Genomic DNA, 20,845 nt, shown 5'->3' on the forward strand with positions numbered 1-20,845 from the left:
TCGAGTGATGTGAACAGCGTGGGTTCAATTGCTGCACTGGCTGGGGTTTCCTTGAAGGAATATCGTTCTCATACTCCCCCCTTGGCTGAGGTTGGTGACTCTCAGGTTAAATCATTGGTATTGCAGAGAGTAGGACTGTGGGGACTACTTTTTCAGAATATGGAATGCATTGTCTGGAAATGTGGTGGAGGCAGTTTCAATTACAGCATTCAAAAAACATTGGAAGATTATTTGTAGATAAACTTGTGGGGGGCACGGTGGCACAGTGGTTAGCACTGCTGCCTCACAGCACCAGAGACCTGGGTTCAGTTCCCACCTCAGGCGACTGTCTGTGTGAAGTTTGCACATTCTACCCGTGTCTGCGTGGGTTTCCTCCGGGTGTGCCGGTTTCCTCCCACAGGTTAGGTGAATTGGCCATGCTAAATTGCCTGTAGTGTTAGGGGCAGGGGTAAATGTAGGGGAATGGGTCTGGGTGGGTTGCGCGTCGGTGTGGACCTGTTGGGCCGAAAGGCCTGTTTCCACACTGTAAAAGTAATCTAATCTAATAATGTCTATAAATATTGGGATAAGCCAGGAAATTGGCATGAGGAAATGGAACCACTTCAGGTGAGATGGACCGAATGGCCTTATTCTGTGGCTGTCCCTTGCCTATGTGGAGGTGCCGGTGTTGGACTGGGATGGACAAAATTAAAATCACACAACACCAGGTATTATAAAACTGTAGGTCTACAACTTTAACTGTATCAAACATGGCGTTCGCACACATTCTCTCCAGCTTCAGCACACAACGGCGCATGTGCACACACCGCCGCCAGGACTAATCGGCCGTGTCGATTTCCGCCCCTGCTGTTGATCGCCTGGGTGGGCCCCGTACACCGGCAGGAAGCAGGCTAAGATGGCGGCAGCAGAGGTGGCTGATGGCGACGATTCACTGTACCCGATCGCAGTTTTAATAGACGAGCTGCGGAATGAAGACGTGCAGGTACGCGGGCAAGGCGATGGGGAGCGTGGATGGAATTGAAGGGAATGTTTATCTGTTCCCGCGTTTGGCTGGGGGCGGCCTTGTAACAGGGGCCGGGAATGTTAACATCTCACTGTCGGCCCTGAACCGTGATTAAGCAACGTTTGCAAAAGGGTGAATTGTCAAATCGCGAAGTGCTGCAATTAATAAATTTATGTTAAATGCTCAGAGCATATTTAGAAGATTATGAGCAGAGGACAAATCAATAGCACAAAATAGGTGGCAGCCAAGGCCTGCAATGCTAAAATGGCTGTCTCCTTTCTACGAAGTTGAATCCTTTAAGGAAAGATATTAATTAGCAAGTACTAAATTTATTTAGTCGATAAAAGCTGTTCTCACTCGATGCAAATCGTTTGCTTTTGATCTGAGTGAACGTTTGCTCTATTTTGTACTATTTAGTATTTTTCTTCTGCAGAAGCACTTTTTCTGAAGCAAATGTGAATTTACTTGGCAGTTCATTTTGAAGGTGACCAAGTTGGCCATGGCCTGTTCTTATTTGCCTTAAAGGTGGTGATGAAGAGAAGCAGGAGGCTGGAAGAACGCAGCAAGTCAGGCTGCATCAAAAGGTGGAGAAATCAATGTGTTGGGTGTAACCCTTTTTGACTTCTCCACCTCCTGATGCTGCTTGGCTTGCTGTGTTCTTTCACCCTCCTGCCTGTCTACTTTGGATTCCAGTGTCTGCAATTTTTTTTTTGTCTCTTAAAGGTGGTAATGGGCTGACTTCTTAAACCACAGGTAGTGGTTTAATCAACCATCATACCTTGTCCTGAACAAGGGTTACACCTGAAATGTTGACTTCTCCACGTCCTGATGGCTGGCTTGCTGTGTGCTTCCAGCCACCTGCTTGTCTCCATCATATCTTATTAACTAGTTTGGAGAGGTATAGAATCAATGGTGGAGACTGGAGTTATGTATGATTTCTATGAAGAAAAAAAAAGGTAAATTTCCACAAACTGGGGTAGGGTTTCATGGCAATCCAGAGTTTTTTGAGTTACATTTCTTGATGTCACAAGGAATTAAGGGCTACGGGGAGAATGCAGACAAGTGGAGTTGAAATGCCCATCAGCCATGATCGAATGGCGGAGTGGACTCGATGGGCCGAATGGCCTTACTTCCACTCCTATGTCTTATGGTCTTATTTCATTTTTGAAATGATGAAATTTGAGCTCTAGTTCCCTGGTATATTGGTGTAGGACTCAGGGTTATTAATCCAATAATATAAGAAAAGTATTTTCAATTTTTTAAAAACTGTGTCTAACCACCTTGAATTTTTGACATTTTAGAATCAGCAAGTTCTTCATCCCATCTTTTCTGTGCTGATTCTTTAGCTATGCAATTTATTTTCTTTTCAAATATTTCTCCAGTTTGCCTTTAAAACTTTATTATTGAATCTGTATCCACTACACCTTTAGGCAGGCCATTTCAATTTATTGCAATTTATAATGTCAGAAAACAGTTGAGATTCACCTGTGGTTATTTTGTCAATCTTTTTATTTCTGCTGCTGTCACTAGAACTACTTTGTCCTTATTTACTGGGATAAATCTTCCAATGGTTTTAGACACCTTTCAACTCTATATGATTAGCCCAAATTTATAATTGTTTTATTGAATCAGTGTTCTGCAGCAGTGGAAACAAGACTCTTCATTCCAACTTGTCCAGTTTTCCAACTTACTGACCAGGTATCTTAAATTAATCTAATCCCATTTGCCAGCATTTGGCCCATAGTCCTCTAAGCCTTTCCTGTTCATGCGCCCATCTAGATTCATTTTAAATGTTGTGATTGTACCCACCACCACTGCCTAGCAACTTTTTTTTTCTGTACACGCAGCACCCTCTGCGTGAAAACATTGGCCCGTGGGTCCCTTTTAAATCCCCCTCCTTGATTATTCACTCAATCCATGCTCATGATTTTGTAAACCTCAATAAGGTCACCCCTCAGTCTCTCATGCTCCAGGAAAAAGCGCCAGTCTATTCAGCCTCTCCCTGTAGCTCAAACCCTCCAACTCAGGCAACATACTTGTAAATCTATTCTTCACCCATTCAAGTTTGACAATATCTTTCTTGTAGCAGGGAGACCAGAGTTAAATACAGTATTCCAAAAGTGGCCAAATCGATGTCCTGTACAGCCATAACATGACATCCCAGTTCGTATATTTAACACATTGACCAGTAAAGCTAAGTGTACGAAATGCTGCCCTCACTACCCTGTCAACCTGTGACTCCACCTTTAAGGTATTATGAGCCTGCAACCCAAGGTCTTTTTGTTCAGCAAAGCTCCCTAGGACCTTACCATCAAGTGTATAAGTCCTGCCCTGGTTTGCCTTACCAAAACGCAAACCTCACATTTATCTAAATTAAACCACTCTGCCACAACGGTGGCCCATCTGATCAAGGTCCCGTTTTATTCTGAGATGATCTTCTTCATTGTCCATTACACCACCAATTTTGGTGTCATCTTCAAAATTACTAACCATTCTTCTTATATTTGCATCCAAATAATATTATATAAATTACACAAAACAGTGGACCTCGCACCAAAAGGTTATGTCTCTGTTTTGGCCAAGAAAGTTGATGGGACTATTCAACAATGGGCTCACTTGTCATGTGATGTAGTGGTCCATGAATGAAGGGTTTGAATCCCACCATGACAAGTGTTGAAATTTGATTTCAGCAAAATGAAATTTAATCTGAAATTAAAAGCTTGCCTAATGGTGACTTAATAACCATTGATTGATGTAACAACTCATCTGGTTCACTAATGTACTTTAGGGAAGAGAGTCTGGCTTACCTGGTCTGGCTTACATTTGACACCAGTGTGGTTGACCCTTAACTGCTGTCCAAACTGACCTAACAAGCCACTCTGTTTTTAAAAAAAAAAAGCGCCTCATGATGGGCACTAATGCTGGCCTAGCCAGTGATCTCCACGTCCATGAATGAAAGCTAACCACAACACTGTCCTCACCTGAAACATGTGAAGTTTCTGGTAGGCATACTAGATAGTGATAAAGAGCAAGAATCCTGTCTGATATTTTTCTCTTTCAAAACCCCCAGAATTCTCCTCCAATTATTTAGCAAAATTTAGATAAGTCTGCATAGATCAAAGCCTATGCAGCTGCAATTTCGTTTATATGCTAAAAGGGCTTCATGGGACTGTTCTCGAACAAAAGATTGACTTGGAGCATGGAATAGTATTAGTGATTTCTGAGAAGATATAGAACAGTATAGCACAGGAATAGACCTTTTGGCCCGCCATGTCTGCATTGACCATGATGGCATTCTAAACTAATCCCATCTGTCTGCATGTGGTCTGTATCACTGAATCAAAGAAGGACCTGTTAGTACTTGAATGTTTGGCCAAAAAAGTATGTTTGATTGTCACAGAGGAAAGCAGGGAGATTTCACGGCAGAGGTTTAGGGATGTGATCTCAGCGCGTATCCTTTCTAAAAAAATTGTTATTGAATTTAAATTCCATCATTTGCCATGGGATTCAAACTTGGCACCCAAGGACATTAACTGGGTCTCTGGATTAAGTGTGCAGCAGTAATGTCCACAAAACTGTTGCTTCCTCCATTTGCTGACAATACAAAAGTAGGTGGGAGGTCATATTGTAATCAGGATTAAGGAATATAAATAAGTGAATGAGAGGGCAAAAACTGTGTTCTTCTGCATGCAATACACAAAGTTAGCATGCTAATGCAGCATGTAGTTAAGGCCATTGGAATTTTGACCTTTATTACTGAAGGATTGGAAAATAGGGAAGTCTTGTTACAACTGTACAGGTGTGGATGATGTTGCACTTGGAATCTAAGTACAGTTTTGGTGTCTGTATGGGCATGCCTACTTGGAACTGCTGCAGTCCCCATCCTATAGATTGACCCACAATATATTTAATTCCAGGATTTTAACCCAGTGACAGTGAAGGAACTTTGATATATTTCCAAGTCATGATGGTGAGTGGCTTGGAGGGCGACTTGCAGGTGGTTGTGTTTCATATGTCTACTGCCTTGTTGTTTGAAATGGAATTGGCCTTGAGTGTGGAAGGTGTTGTCTTAGGATCTTTGAATTTCTGCATTTATCCCATGTGGATTCCAACAGCTTCCTCATTTACCCCCCCAACATTATCCTAGTCCCAAGCCTCCAACTTGGCTCTGCCCTCTGGACCCGTCCATCACTGCTCCCTCTGACCTACACCTTCACTCTCACCTTCATCCACATGTCGCTTTCGCAGCTACCTCCTCCCAACCCCATCCTGTTCCATTTATCTCTCAGCCCCGACTTATAGCCTCATTCCTGATGAAGGGCTTATGCCTGAAATGTTGATTTCCTCTACTCCTCGGATGTTGCCTGACCGGCTGTGCTTTTCCAGCATCACACTCTCTGATCTGTTTGTGTTGTACATCTGACTTTCCAGGATCAAAACTTGCATTTATAGTAAAACTTCCCAAAATCCTTAACGGCATTATTAATCAACATTTGACAATGAGCCATTATAGGAGACAGGGCAGGTGATCAAAAGTTTAGGCAGAATGGTAGGTTGTAAGATCGTCTGAAGAGATTGGAGAGAAAAGTGGACAGGTTTAGGTTATAAATGCTTAAGCTTGTAGCCAAAGTGGCTGAAAGCATGGTTACCCCTCGTATCGGACTTATCGTCAGGAATAGCCAAGATTCCACAATTGGAGAAATATAGAGTGCTGTAGCCAGGGAAAGGCCATGCAAGTATTTGAAAATGAATATTGAGAATTTTGATATTGAGACATGGCTGAATTGGTACAACCAGTGTCTGTCAACAATGCAAGAATGGATTGATTTGCTTCCAGTTAAATCTGGGCAGCAGAGCTTTGGATGAATACAGGTCTAGGATGAAATATGGGAGACCAGCCATAAGAATTTTACAAGAGTCAAGTCTAGGGGTAATGAAGGTATCAGGTTTCAAACACATGAGTGGGGCAAGTGGAGTTGCAAAATATTAATAAAGTAATGGAGTGGGTGTATAGCTGAAAGCCCCTGTTTTGCTCAGGCAGAATAACTAAATTAAAAATGATTGACTCTGACTCTGGTTCAGATACATGCCTGGGACAGAATCAAACAGAGTTTGAGGTAATGATCTAAGGCATTGACTCCATTTTTTGCAATATTTTGTTGGAGGATATTTCTGCTCATCTTATACTGGGTATCGAATCAAAATGTCCTACAAATCAGAGGCAGGAGCAGTTCATGAAAAGTTGTGATGTAGAAGCTGGATGATGCCACAGTGAGACAGCATGTGGATGTGAACTGAAGCCTGGAGAAGTGATTCCCTGACATACAATTGTATGTAAAAGAATAAACCAGGCATGGCAATATCACTCAGCTGAACATTTTTTTAGAGGGAGGACTTATAAAAAGATAGTATAGTCAACCATGTTAAAGGCTGCTGGCAGATTTAGAAAGACGAGCAGGGGCAGTTTATCACCTGTGGAATTCACTGCCACAGAGTGCAGTGAGGCTGGGATGTTAAATATCTTCAAGGCAGAGATTGATAAATTCTTAATCTTGCAAGGAATTAAGGGATACAGGGATTGTGATGGGCGTTGAAATGCCCATCAGCCATGACTGAATGGCAGAGTGGACTCGATGGGCTGAATGGCCTTACTTCCACTCCTGTTTCTTATGGTCTTATCACAGGTTGTAAGTTTGCTCGCTGAGCTGGTAGATTTGTTCTCAGGCGTTTCCTCACCGTGCTAGGTAACCTCATCAGTTGATGTTACCTAGCATGGTGACGAAACATCTGAGAACAAATCTACAAGCTCAGCGAGCAAACTTACAACCGAAGCTACAAATCTTCTCCAAAATAGCAAACAGTTTATCACAGTTGCATGCAATGTCATTGGTGTCTTTCACTATTGCCACTCCCATTGTGGCAGACATCTGATTAGAGGCAACCAGACATGAAACTTTAGGTACAGTTTGTTCGTGCACCTTGGTAAGGAAAGGGAGATTGGAAGTGGCTGGGTTTTTTATTCATGAGATGGGTGCAGTACCTGTCATGTGGGAGCTACCTATAATATTAGTTAGCTTAGGCCTCTGAAGTGAAATTGGATGACTTTCGAACAGCTGATGGGACTTTGACATTTTACCTTTGATTTTCACATGCAAATGTCTAGTGTCAGTGATCAAAGTAAACTGTCACAACTGAAAACAACATCAGAATTGTTAACAAGTTGTAGTTGTCAGTAGTTTGAAATTCTAAAGCAATCTTTATCACTGGAGAAATCTGTGAATCAACATCATGAGCAAAGTATCACTTGTCAACTGCACAGAGAATTAATTCTGTCTTAAAAGGCTACACCTGAAATTTATATGGTCTGCATGTGTACTACATAATGTTAGGGTTCTTGTGGTGCAGTGAGGTGTTCCTAACCATGAGCCAGGAGACTCAGATTCAAGTCTCACTTGCTCCAGAGATGGGTATAACATCTCTGAACTAGAAAACATGTGGTACTATAATAGCATAAACTCAACTTGGTCATGTTTTTTAAAACAGCATCAGATTTTTTTTTTGTCTAGCATATCTGTATTCAAAGAAAATTTAGTTGATCTTTAACCTAGCCTTGGTATTTTGGTTCCAATATTGGTCTCTGTTCAAATTAAAAATAACTGTAATCCATTTAACTTACACCCGATTCAGTTGTTAGTTTATGCACTTTTGTTGCTTCAGATTTTTACATAATCCTATTGTAAGGAGCATTTGATAGAGGCTATTGCTGAGAATGTATATAGGATATAAGTATGCAGGGAAAGAGTTAAGTTCTGAGTTTTGTGAAACGAGGTTCAGCTAAGCGTGACTCAGATCAGATAAGAGCTTACAGTTAACAATGGGGTGCTGGAGGCAAGGGTAATGGGTTAACAAGGTGGAAAGCATTCATTATGTAGAGCCATTTAACAAGATAAGGTAGCATTCAGTATGTAACGTCAATAAACCAGATGAGAAGTATTCATTAAATGAAGCCAGTTATTCGTTGTGTAACGCAGATAGCTTAATCTTTATTATTGATATTCCCTGATTGTAACGGTCACCCAATTAATATGTATGTTGCCTTATCTGGATGCGGCACGGTGGCACAGTGGTTAGCACTGCTGCCTCACAGCGCTAGAGACCCGGGTTCAACTCCCACCTCGGGCGACACTCTGTGTGGAGTTTGCACGTTCTCCCCGTGTCTGCATGGGTTTCCTCCGGGTGCTCCGGTTTCCTCCCACAATCCAAAAATGTGCAGGTTAGGTGAATTGGCCATGCTAAATTGCCCGTAGTGTTAGGTGAAGGAGTAAACGTAGGAGTATGGGTCTGGGTGGTATACGCTTCGGCGGGTCGGTGTGGACTTGTTGGGCCGAAGGGCCTGTTTCCACACCAAGTATTCTAACCTAATCTAAAAAAGACAGGGCAAAAGAGAAAAGTGATTAAAATGCAGCTTGTGGGTTGGAAAGCCTTGACAGGAACATTGACACCAACACCCAATGGCGCAAGTGAGTTTATCCAGCGAGAACCTCACGACCAAAGTTCCCTCTTAGGCCTTTTGACACTTTCCTCTTTATGGAGCAAACTGATGTCAATGCAGTAGTTGCTCCAAGCACCCGTGGGAAGTCGGGTTGGTGAGGAAGAAAGCAGCCCTGGTTCACACTCCTCAGTCAATAAAAAAGGCACAAGTTTCAGTATTCCAAAACAGAGATTACACCCACATTCTAATTTTTTTGTCAATAGTCATAGAGTGATAGAGATGTACATCACAGAAACAGACCCTTCGGTCCAACCCGTCCATGCCGACCAGATATCCCAACCCAATCTAGTCCCACCTGCCAGCACCTGGCCCATATCCCTCCAAACCTTTCCTATTCATATTCCCATCCAGATGCCTTTGTTGCAATTGTACCAGCCTCCACCACATCCTCTGGCAGCTCATTCCACACATGTACCACCCTCTGTGTGAAAAAGTTGCCCGTTAGCTATCTTTTATATCTTTCCCCTCTCACCCTAAACCTATGCCCTCTAGTTCTGGATTCCCCAACCCCAGGGAAAAGACTTTGTCTATTTATCCTATCCATGCCCCTCATAATTTTGTAAACCTCTATAAGGTTACCCTTTAGCCTCCGACGCTCCAGGGAAAACAGACCCAGCCTGTTCAGCCTCTCCCTATAGCTCAAATGCTCCAACCCTGGCAACATCCTTGTGAATCTTTTCTGAACCCTTTCAAGTTTCACATCTTTCTGATAGGAAGGAGATCCCTTAACGACACTGCATGTTCACTTTCAACAGCACTGCTTTCACAGCCTCAGAGTCTTGCATCATTCTTTTTCTTGACACAAAATAAAAATAAAGAATAGGCATGCATTTTTATCCATTCTGTTCACTGCTTCTCTGGGCTGCTTAGGCAACTTAGTTGAGAATTCTCTTAAACTTTGTTTGAAAAACATTCTTGACTTCTTTTAAGATACATCCGATGCCACATCACTCTAGCCCTCCATTCCCCTGGACAATCTACTGCAACCAGCCATGGTCACCAACAGCAATAGCTGTTGGAATGAAATGGAATAAGTACTTAAAATCTCAAAATATTATTAAAGCCAAAGAATTGCAAAATGCTTATTAGAAAGATGTTATTTGTCTGGCTTTAACTTGCATGGAACAGTGTAAAAGGCTAGATTAGAATGAAGAATTTGAACCCATAAGTGACAGGGAGCTTTCCTGATGACACTGGCAGTCAGATGGAGACAAAGTGGCAAAGCAACCATTTAATTTTTGATCTCCCCAGTGTTGATGAGCAAGCACCCTAAGCAATGAAAAGAATGTGTTCTGTAGGAGGAAATCATATTCCCTTCTGAGGCTGTTGCTCAAGATTGAGGAAGACTTTCTTCCAGTCTGGGAGTTGAAAATTCTGAAGTGACGAAGTACTCTAATGCTGGTTCCACAAATCCTACTGCAGGTGTTTTTAGAAGAGATGGGTGTGTGGATCTCTTGGGTATTTGCTTACTCCTGCTGCTTGCGCTTTGCCTACACCCAGGCCTGATGGAGATTGTCAGGGTGGTTGATGTCTTTATGTATGACTCCACTCAACAAGATTCTTGAGCCAGTGAGGATATTGCATATTTTTCAGGGATCCTTTGAGGGTATCCATGAAGCACATTTTTTTTTTGCTGTCTTGTAAGTGCTTATAACAACAAAGCTCTGAGCAGAGAGCTTGTTTTGGAAATCATATGCCAGGCATGGAGGTGTTGTGGTCTGCTGATTGTAACTAGCACTTTGTTCTGGTTGCCCTGTTACAGGAAGGACATTTGTGGGCTGGAGAGAGTTCAGAAGAGATTTGCCAGGGTGTTGCCAGGAGTGGAAGGTTTGAGTTGTGTGGAAAGGCTGGATAGGTTATGATTTTTCTCACTGGAGCATAGGTGATTGAAGGGTGACCTTCTATAGAGAATTATAAAATCATGAGGGGCGTAAATAAGGTGATTGGGAGGTGTCTTTGCCCGAGGGTAGGGGATTTCAATGCGAGGGGGCATACGTTTGAGGTAAGAGGAGAAACCTTTTTTAAAATCTGAGGGACAGTTTTTTCATTTGCAATGGTTTGTGTGTGGGATGAATGTCCAGAGGATGTAGTTGGTGAGGGTATAGTTCCAACATTTAAAAGACATTTGGATATTTGCGTGAATAGGAAAGGTTTGGAGGGCAAAACGCAGGCAGTAGAAGACTGGTTTAGTTTGGGGTTATGGATGGCATGGACTGGTTGAGCTGAAAATGTGTTGCTGGAAAAGCGCAGCAGGTCAGGCAGCATCCAGGGAACAGGAGAATCGACGTTTCGTGCATAAGCCCTTCAGGAATGAGGAAAGTTTGTCCAGCAGGCTAAGATAAAAGGTAGGGAGAAGGGACTTGGGGGAGGGGCGTCAGAAATGCGATAGGTGGAAAGAGGTCAAGGTGAGGGTGATAGGTCAGACTGGGGTGGGGGGCGGAGAGTCAGGAAGAACCGTTGAACCAAACGGTCTGTTTCTGTGCTGTTTGAATCTACGACAATGTTGACTTGAGAGAGGAGACTGTTATCAGAGAGTCAGTTCTCCAATGGATTTGTAGAGGTGCCAGTGGTGAGTTTTCTCCTAGATACTTGACGTGTCTGTCATACTTGTCCACGTTTCAAATGTACAGTACAGAAGGACAAGTAACAGCACTGCCTTGCAGAGAGATCTTGATGCCTGGCTTGAAACATTTGGCATCCTATAATCTTCTCAGATGGCCAAAGTCTGTGCAGGCACCATGGAGACAGTGCTAAGTTTCCTTATCTACGACTGCACTTTTGTGACTATATTGCTATATCATTAACTATTATGTTCTCAACACATGTTATGATTTGATGAATGTCACCAGCATTTTCTATTTTTGTACCTGTTTTAAAAAATTCTCAAGGTCAAGGACCAGGCTCGCAGGAAAGTAGTCTGACACAGAACAAACAGCCAAGAGGCGAGTCTGCTAGAATATAAGTGTTTTATTCCCCGCAGCGTCGCCACAACCAGGTCTCGTACTTACAACGGGTCTGGTTTATACTCACTCTACGTGTTACCGGAACTGGGAGCCGTCAGTTCTCGTAGAGCGGTTGCCAACAACCCACGCTCGGCGGTTAAACGCAACCCCGGAGCAGACTCTACCGAACTGGAGACTTTTCCAGCTGATATACTCTTTTCGAGATCTAAACATTCATGTGAACAGCAGAGCAAGGCTGAAAAACACATTCCATTCTGGTCACATACAGATAAGAAGATTCACACGGGAAGGTGTGTAATAAGATTCACACGGGACTAAGCGACACCTTCCATTTTCGGTTAGATTCACACATGTATTGGGACACAATTTTAACCCTTTCACCACATTCCACTGCTTGGCCCAATACATGTGTTACATTATGATTCACACATGTATTGGGACATAATTTTACACCACAGTACCAAACAGAGCTTTGTTTTTGAATGTCACTAAAAACCTGGACTTGACATATTTGGCCAATTTTTAAACTGCATTTGAGGTCTTTGACATGAACAGTGCACAATGTGTACATGGTCCAGTGTTCCTGCCTAATGTACCCTGAAATAGAAATACACACACCTGCATCTTATTGGAAAGCTGCTTCTGGTAGGACTGGTTCTAATATAAATGGCTATTAAATCTGGCAAATAGCCTTACATTGCAGATTTGCAATCTCATTCATACTGACTGTTGAACTTTGTGCCAAGCAGTGGCCATACTTCAGTCATTTTGACAGCATTTAGGCTGCTTTAGCTATACTGGAAGAATATTGATGTAACTCCCTGATGCTGACCTCTGAAGATAATTTTTTAAAATGTATTTTTATTGAAAAAGACTTTTTAATGTTACAGCAAATACAAAACAATATAATTCAAAACAATACAAAGCATGAACGCTAATAAATGTAAAAGCCTCAACCCGCCCTCATGTGCAAATCTATAAATATGTATGGAAAATGATATATTAAAAAAACTCTTATTTAACTAAATAAATAATAACCAACAACAAACTAATAAATAGTAATAACTCAGCTCAGCCCAGCCAAACAAAACAAACACACTCAAATATCGTGAGCATTCGGTTTCACATATTCATATGTTCGCAGATCCCTCTTTCAGGATATTGGACTCTTACAGCACAATCACTACGGCTATATAAAAGCCTTTATTAGTGTCGTAGACAAATCTGTGTCCAGATATTCCAAAAAGGTATTCTGCCATGTCTTGTAGAAATTCTCAGTCTTGTGGTTTACCATGCTTGTGAGAAAATCCAAGGGGATATACTCCATAACAATCTTCGGCCAACTCGACAGCCCGGAGGATGTTTGGCTACCTACCCTAACAAATATTCTTTCTTGTGCAGAAAGTGAGGATATTGAAAAGTTGGGTTTTTTTTAATGCGCAGCTACATGGAACACTGGGCAGGCCAAGAAAAGGAGCGATTGGGTCTATCTCCACGCTTACACCCAAAATCCCCTCCATTGCACGTGCCACAGCACTCTTTCTCCCCCCACGCCCCCCCCCCCCCCCCCTCCCCAATTGATGATATAAAAGTGCTGACAGGAAGTATACCTTTAGCATCATCTTCTGTGTGTCAGATTTGTAGGGATCAGTCAAAAGTGTAGTCTTTTTCTGAATAAAATCCCTAACTTGAAAAAAAATGAGTGAGGTCCCTGTTTGTTAGCTAGTATTTCCAAGCTAACTAATCAAAGGACATCATTGTGTCTCCCTCAAATAAATCACTAATACAAGACATACCCCTACCTACTCAATGTTTGAATCCTGAATCTGTCATCCCTGGTTGAAAACCCGGCATACTTATTATAGGTTAAGAGAAGATGTTTTGCCAATATTGCTTTCCCTCTGCTAAATTGCCCTCCATGCTTTAACAGTACTGATAACTATTGGATTATGGCAATATTCCCTAACTGTGCTGATTTTGTCCAAAAACATCAAACTAGTAAGGGGGTACCCTGCCTGAAAGGTTTTCATATCTAACCATATTGAAAGAGGGTCCCCACAAGCCAAATAACTCATGTAAGATAAAAGCAAGCTTAGTTTTTAATGTCCAGGAGATCCACTCCCCCCCAGTCTGAGAGGCAGTTGCAGATAAGGGGCTGCTTACAATGCCAAATAAAACAGCTGTACCTGCCGTTCAGTCTCCTGAACGTTTGCTTATTAGAAATCGGGGGAGCATCCATTTGGGTACAACAAACAGGAAAGAATATTTATCTTAATAAGCGCAATCTGATCTAACATTGAGACCGGAAGAGCATCCAATCTTTGAAGGTCTTGTTTGGTTTTGTCAAATGTTTGAACAAAATTAGCTTTGAACAACCGATCAGGAACTGGAATGATGAATATGTCCAATACACACAACCCTCCCGTGACCATTTAAATGGGAATTGATATTCTCCCTCAAGACCTAGCACTTTTGTAAGACCACCCATAGGCATAGCCTCTGATTTTGCAAAATTAATCTTGTACCCTGAAAAGGTAGCAAACGTGCTGATGCATTGTATCAGGCAAGGCACTGAAACTGTTAGATTTGACAAAAAAATGTGGACATCGTCCACGTACAACAAAATCTTATGTAATTTTGACCCCACTTCTGGAGCCAATGGTTCAATCACCAATGTAAAAAGCAATGATGTAACGGGAACAGCCCTGTTGGTTGCCCCTAAAAATATTAAAATTGCTTGATCGTACCCCATTGGTGATGACGGCAGTGAGAGGGTCACTGTAGAGAACCTATACCCATCTTATAAAGGCTTTGCCCAAGCCAAACCACTTCAGAATATAAAAAAGGTATGGCCACTCAACTCGGTCAAATGCCTTCTCTGCATCTAGAGAGATCACCAATCCCTGTATTGACTGTTGTTGACATGCTTGAATTACATTAAGCAGCCTCTTAACATTATTGGAGGATCTGCAGCCCTTTTTTTTTGAAGCCCGTCTGGTCCTCTTTAACAATAGAAAATAACAGTCTCCAGACCCTTACAGTGGATTTTGAAGTCCATATTTAAGAGTGAAATGGCCCTGTCTGAAACACCAGTACTCCAGGACCTACCCTTTTTTTAAAAAGTAAGCGAAATATGGCCCCTCTCCGAGATGGTGGGTGACAATCATGACTGTACGGGTCATTGAATATGTTGAGCATCAGGCCTGGCAATGTGCTTATAAATTCCTTAAAGAATTCGTTAGGAAGTACATCAGGACCATGAAGCTGCTTCACAGCCTCCTGCACGCCTTGCTGTGATAAGGGGGCTTTGAGAAAAGAATGTTATTCAGGGGCCATGCCTGGGAGCTCCAGATCCTTGAAAAAGGGCTCCGTCTTGGCCTACCCCTCTCCACTCTCAGATTGGTGTAACTTAGAGTAAACTCTCTGGAATGCCACATTAATCTTTTGGGATCACATGTTAGGTTCCTAGACCCTTCCCTAATTGCCATAATGGCTTGAGGGTGCTTCTTTTTCTGGTGAGATTTGCTAGGTACTTGCCTGGCTTGTCACCATGCTCCTATAACCTTTTGTTTTGCGAAAGTAAGCTCCTTCTTTGTCTGCAGGAGTGCAGAAGTCAATGCAGACTGCAACGGTATAATTCTCTGTGGCTTGACCAATGAGGACCTGTCAAAGTAAGTCTTCTTGGCTGCTTCAACCATACTTTGAGGAGACGTTGCTGTTCGCCCTTCTGCTTCCTACTGGCAGAGTAGGAATTAACTAACCTCCAGCATAGGGTCTGGAAGTTTCCCAAAGTACAGACGGGCTACTAACCGAGCCTGAGTTCATGTCTAGGAACACACAAAATTCTCTAGAGAAGTACTCCACAAACTTATTGTCCTTAAGGATAAAGGGATCCATTCGCCAGTGTCTCGGGCTCACTTTAACGTCCTTAACCAACAGGTACAATGGGGTGTGATTGGAGATGGTAATATTAGCAATCGTACAAGGTGCCACCAAGTTCAGGTGTTCAGGAAAAAAAAATCAATCCTGTGTGGATTGGGAAAAAACATAAAATCCCTGCCTGTAGAGTGGAGACTCCTCCAGACGTACACCAAATCTTTAATTCCACACACAGATCCACTAATTGTTTAGTTTGTACAGAGGATATCAGGGGGCCTTTGGGCAATCTGTCTACAGTGGGATCCATAAGACAGTTAAAATCTCCCCTTATAATATGCCGGGCCTCGAGATTGATCAATTTAGAGGACGCATATACCAGGAATTTGAGGGGGATGGGCCGGAGGTCAATAAACATATAAAACGCCATATTCTTCCCTGTTTATCAGGGCTTTGAGAATTACAAACCTCCTGTATGTGTCTTTAACACAATCTAGTAACTTAAATGGGAGATTTCTCCTAACCAATACAGCCACTCCCCTATTTCTGGTATTAAAAGATGAAAAGTAAACCTAATCAAAACCATTCTACTGTAGTTTCAATGCTCCCTATCATCCAAGTGTGTCTCCTGTAACAAAGCAATATCCACCTTTTCCTTTCTAAGTCTTGAAAGTACCTTCTTCCTCTTGGTTGGTGAGTGACTTCCCTTGATGTTCCAGGTGCACCATTTAATCAAGTCATTAGCCATAACCTTCTGCAGTAACATTTAGATTCCAGAAAGGAGGAGCTCGAACCACAAATCGCCAAGCCTTAGTGTTGCAAGATCCATCGAACATAAAAACTACATAAACTAAAACCACTATAATCTACAAAGCTATCAGAGACTATATACAACAAAAAACAAACCAATGCATAAAGTGCCATTGGCTGAACTTGCCCCCCTGCCCAAAGGGGGGCAATTACACATCCCAAAACCCAACTTCCCATCCCACTGCCAACACTGCAGCCCAGGCATTTAAATACCTGAACCCGGCATAAACTGCCTGTACGTAGGCATCTAGCCATCCCAACCATTTCCCCCCTCCTGGCCACAGCCGCACTGCAAACACAAGCAGAAAAGAAAGAAAATAGACCTGGAATAGCAATGTGAATAAAGAAATTTTGTAAAAAAAGGATGGGTACACCACCCATCCTTTGGTATAACGTAGAAATTGAAAGTACACATCTTAATCATCGCCAAACATAGTTTAGACCAAACTGTTACCAATAAAAGAAAGCCCTGACCGGACTTCCTTTTTTTATTAAAAGAAAAGGCAAAGATATACCCAAAAAACACTGCTATTTGTACATACTAAATTGTTCAGATCAAGTAAATTTGGCCACAAAATCTTGCCTTCTCCAGCGTGTCAAAGAGATGTACAGATCCATCTAAGGTGATCCGAAGCACTGTTGAATACCTCAGAGTGCTGTATCCCAAGCTCCCTCAGTCCTCTCTTGACGCTGTCATAGGAGTTTCTTTTCTGGATCACCACCACTGAGAAATCGTGGAAGAACATAATTTTAGAGCCCTCATAAACTAGGGCATTCAGATCTTTCCCCTGGATTCTGGAAGCTTCTCCTTATCTCCATCTTGATGAAACCACACTAAGATAGGACAAGGACATTGATCTAGACATGACCTCCATGTCGTGACCCAGTGAGCCCTCTCGATCTTCAAGCCTCTCATTCCAGCCTCCCAAGTTAAGGAATTTCGGCAACCAGTCCTCAATAAATTCCGCCAATCGTTCACCTTTCTTACCCTCTGGCAGACTGACAATCCGAATATTTTTTTTCTCCTGCCCCTGTTCTCAAGATCACCAACCTGCTCAAGCAAATTACGGACCTGCGTCTCCAGGGCCTGGATCCTATCCTTGGAAGAATCAGTATCTGCTTCCACCAATGCGACTCTGTGTTCTACCTCACCTGTCCTTTTCTCCGGGTCTCCTAGCTGCTGTTCATGCTTCTGCAGCATGATAGAGGAGAAGCTGGCCCCAATCTCTATCTCCTTAACCAGAATTTCACAAGATTTTGCAAGCTTCTTTTACCAGGACCTTCTAAGAAATAAGAGTCTAAGGATCCTGCAGGCTGGGTCCAGGATGCTGCTCCTCCCTTCTTTAGTAACTCTGGACGGTGAAAATCAAGGTAAGTTGCTCTCTGACAGTTTCCTCGGACTCCCCGATCTTTCCAGAGTCTCTGGGTATGGTGGGTTAAACATTCGTCCTGCCTCCGCTGTGGTGCGGAGCTCTGCAGCGCGGTCTTCCTAAATCGCTGCCATCTTGGATTCCCTCGAAGATAATTTTTTTTAAAAATAACTCATTATTAAGGTAAGAAGATTTTGCTCAATGAGTGGTTTTGTGATTTCAAACAAAATCTGTACTATTCTGCATTCTTAAGCAATATCGTAGAATAGGACCGATGAGAACAGATTTTTAAGAGCTCAAGAGTTGCTTGTTGTGGTTTGTGTCAAATGCCTCCAGGTTCTGAGAGACACAGGGACTTATTTCATAATTTGAACACGTGCAAAAGAATTTTTGGAACATGTTGATGATATTTAAAAGAAATGTCCCTGGGCTTGAAAATTGCAGATATGGGGAAAGATTGAATAGGCTAGGATTGTTTCTCGGAGAGCAGAGGAGCTGAGGGGTGACTAAATCATAGTGTACAGAATAATGAGGGACTTGTATAGCATGGATAGGGGGCAAACATTTAAATTGATTGACAGCAGGAATAGAGGGGACATGAGGCAAAATGTTTCATCCAGATGCAGCAAGTGCCTGGAATTCACTGCCCACTTCGGAAACTGAGGTGGAAATCCCAAATCAATTTTAAAAGGGACCTGGATCTGTATGTGAAGTACTGTAACCTGCAAGGCTGTGGACCAGGTGCTGGAAATGGGATTAGAATGGGCAGATAGCTAGTGGGAACATGATGGGCTGATTAGGTAGCTGTGCTCTCTACAGTTTAAATGGCTCACTGTTCCAGTGGAGGGTATATTTTGAAGTGCTAATTAATTAGGTCCAGATGTTCTGAATCCTATGGGGTTCAAAAATTCCCTTAAGAGGTACAAAAGGTGATAGCTCAGCATACCAATTATCTGAAAATTGGATTATCCGAAGGAGATCTTGAAGTCCCGACAGAAACATTGCATCAAAGACGTGTGTCCAACACTGGTCGCGTCTTTTGTTTACAGTGACTAAAAGTACTGCTGAGAACAGTCCTGGACTGGTGGGAGCGCAGGCACCGTCTCTAAATAACTGACCTCCCACCCTCACTCTACTCTCCCCCCACCACCACCACACACACTTTCCCTGGAGTTCTACACAGGCATGTACCCTAAATGCCCCTTTCCCAGATAATCTCTCCAGCATTGTCCTGTCCAGGGCAAAGGTGGAACCTGTCAAAAAGTTGTGTGCGCACGCGTGTGCTCGTTGGAGACTCACCCCCCCCCCCCCCCAAAGGCAGTAGCAGCTGGCGTCTTGTTAGTGTAGCTGGCGTCTTGTTAGTGTCTAGTCTGGCTGTTCCGTAGAGGTGGGCGGGTGGGGTTAGATGGGGCGGGGGGTGGTGGGTGGAGGTTCGCTCGCGCGCATGCTATGATGCTGCCTTATCTTCTGAACAGGGAGCAGATTTTACAGAAAACTCCGAGCCCCAGAGGAAAGGCATTGAATCGGTGAACCGAATAATCAATTATCCAAACGAAATAGTTCCGGCCCATCTCATTTGGATAATCGAGGTTCCTCTGTACTCTCTCTCCTTTTAGATTGAAGAGAGATTCCATCTGCAGGATGGTTACAAGACTCGCCTCAGTTATGCAGTTACTTGGAAGTTTAAATTCTACTTATGCTAGTACAAGGAATATGCATTGTGTTTAAGAACTCCCCTTTTGCTGTTAGGTGTGATTTTAGAGTTCATTCTGCCCGTTACACGTGCAAAGAGCTAACAGTTCTCAAAAGTTAACACTGGTTCAATAATAATAGAATTTTGAAGATGTGAAACAGTACCCCAAATTTTGTGATGGCACAGAAAGGTTTGGGGCTGAAAATGTCCCAACTCTGAAGATTAATATCCCATAAAACTGAGGTACAATGGCTGCCCCAGTGAGTAACTGAGTCTTGCATCCAAGAAAGCCTGACTTAACTGGTTACAACTTGTATTATTAAGAGAAGAGTTTAAATTGCTTGGGTAGATGAGGTGGGAGTTCTATCAATGGTTTTGTGCCCTGCTATTAATGAGCTACCAAAGCTGTGAGTCTGTCTACAGCAGCATTATGATGGGAGCTTTGTGATGCCCTATGTACTAGATTGAGCCATATTCATGTCAATGATCAATTCAGGGACAACGTACTAAGGTCACCATGATCTGTGAAGGCACATCTAGGTATGGAATAAATGTGTGGCAAGCCATGAGAGCCAATTTATGGCAAAAACTAATTTTTTCCTTTGGCAGGGGCTCACCTCCATTTGTTTGTCCTTTGCATTGATTTCTGTTGTCTAATGCAAATTGTGGTTAAGCATATTTATGGAAATGTTTCTCGAGCGTATTAATGTAACACTTTTGATATTTAAAAATTGCTTTCATAGTTATTATTAAAATGTCTGCACCTAACTGAGGTTCACAAATTACTTTCTTTTTCCCCAGCTGCGACTGAACAGTATTAAGAAACTGTCGACGATTGCTTTGGCTTTAGGAGTTGAAAGGACTCGGAGTGAGCTGCTTCCATTCTTGACTGGTATGTACAAAGCTGCTGTTTTCTTCCAACAAACGCACAATCCAACTGAAATGCAAGATTGATCTTGAACTGGTTTCTGCCCATATCTTTTCCGACTGTAGATACCATTTACGATGAAGATGAAGTGCTGTTGGCCTTGGCAGAGCAACTCGGAAGCTTTACCGTTCTTGTTGGGGGACCAGAATATGTTCATTGTTTGCTGGTAAGAAAGGACTTGCATTTAATGTCTTTTACAACCTCAACATTCCAGAATAATCAGAGCCAATTAAGTAGTTTTGGTGAGTTGCCACTGTAATGTTTCAAACAAACACAGCAATTAATTTTCCTGTAGTAAGTTTCCACGTGTAACAATGAGGTAAATGATCATTCTGATTTAAGTGATTTTGGTTGAGAGTTAATTGTTAACCAGGAAACAGAAAAATTCCTTGCTTAGTTTCTGATTGTGCCAGGAGATTTTCTTAAGGTCTTCTGAGGGAGCAGATGGGGCCTCCATTAAGCATCCCATATTGAGGGTAGCACCTGCAACTGACACCACAGTGAGGTATCGACCTGGATTGAGATTCAGTTTCTTGAATGTGTCCTGACGTATGGTCTGCTGAATAGGATCTTAATGGCATACAAGTGAGCTGTGTTACTTGCATGCAGTTACTTTTGACACGAGTCATTGGGAAGGCTTAACTGACCTT

The 20,845-nt window shown here is 42.5% G+C and overlaps 1 protein-coding gene across 2 annotated transcripts in view; it reads left to right on the forward strand.

Moving 5' to 3' along the window:
- The first annotated feature begins 844 nt into the window (after positions 1 to 844).
- Positions 845 to 20,845, forward strand: part of ppp2r1ba (protein phosphatase 2, regulatory subunit A, beta a) — a 59,012-nt gene continuing 39,011 nt past the window's right edge. For both annotated transcript variants that reach the window (XM_043676646.1, XM_043676647.1), the window contains exons 1-3: positions 845 to 982; positions 20,069 to 20,159; positions 20,261 to 20,361. In XM_043676646.1, coding sequence (XP_043532581.1) covers positions 896 to 982; positions 20,069 to 20,159; positions 20,261 to 20,361 — 279 coding nt within the window. In that variant the 5' untranslated portion in view covers positions 845 to 895. The remainder of the gene's footprint in view (positions 983 to 20,068; positions 20,160 to 20,260; positions 20,362 to 20,845) is intronic.

The sequence above is a fragment of the Chiloscyllium plagiosum genome, chromosome 35 (assembly GCF_004010195.1).
Source record: "Chiloscyllium plagiosum isolate BGI_BamShark_2017 chromosome 35, ASM401019v2, whole genome shotgun sequence".
NCBI classification, from domain to species: Eukaryota; Metazoa; Chordata; class Chondrichthyes; order Orectolobiformes; family Hemiscylliidae; genus Chiloscyllium; species Chiloscyllium plagiosum.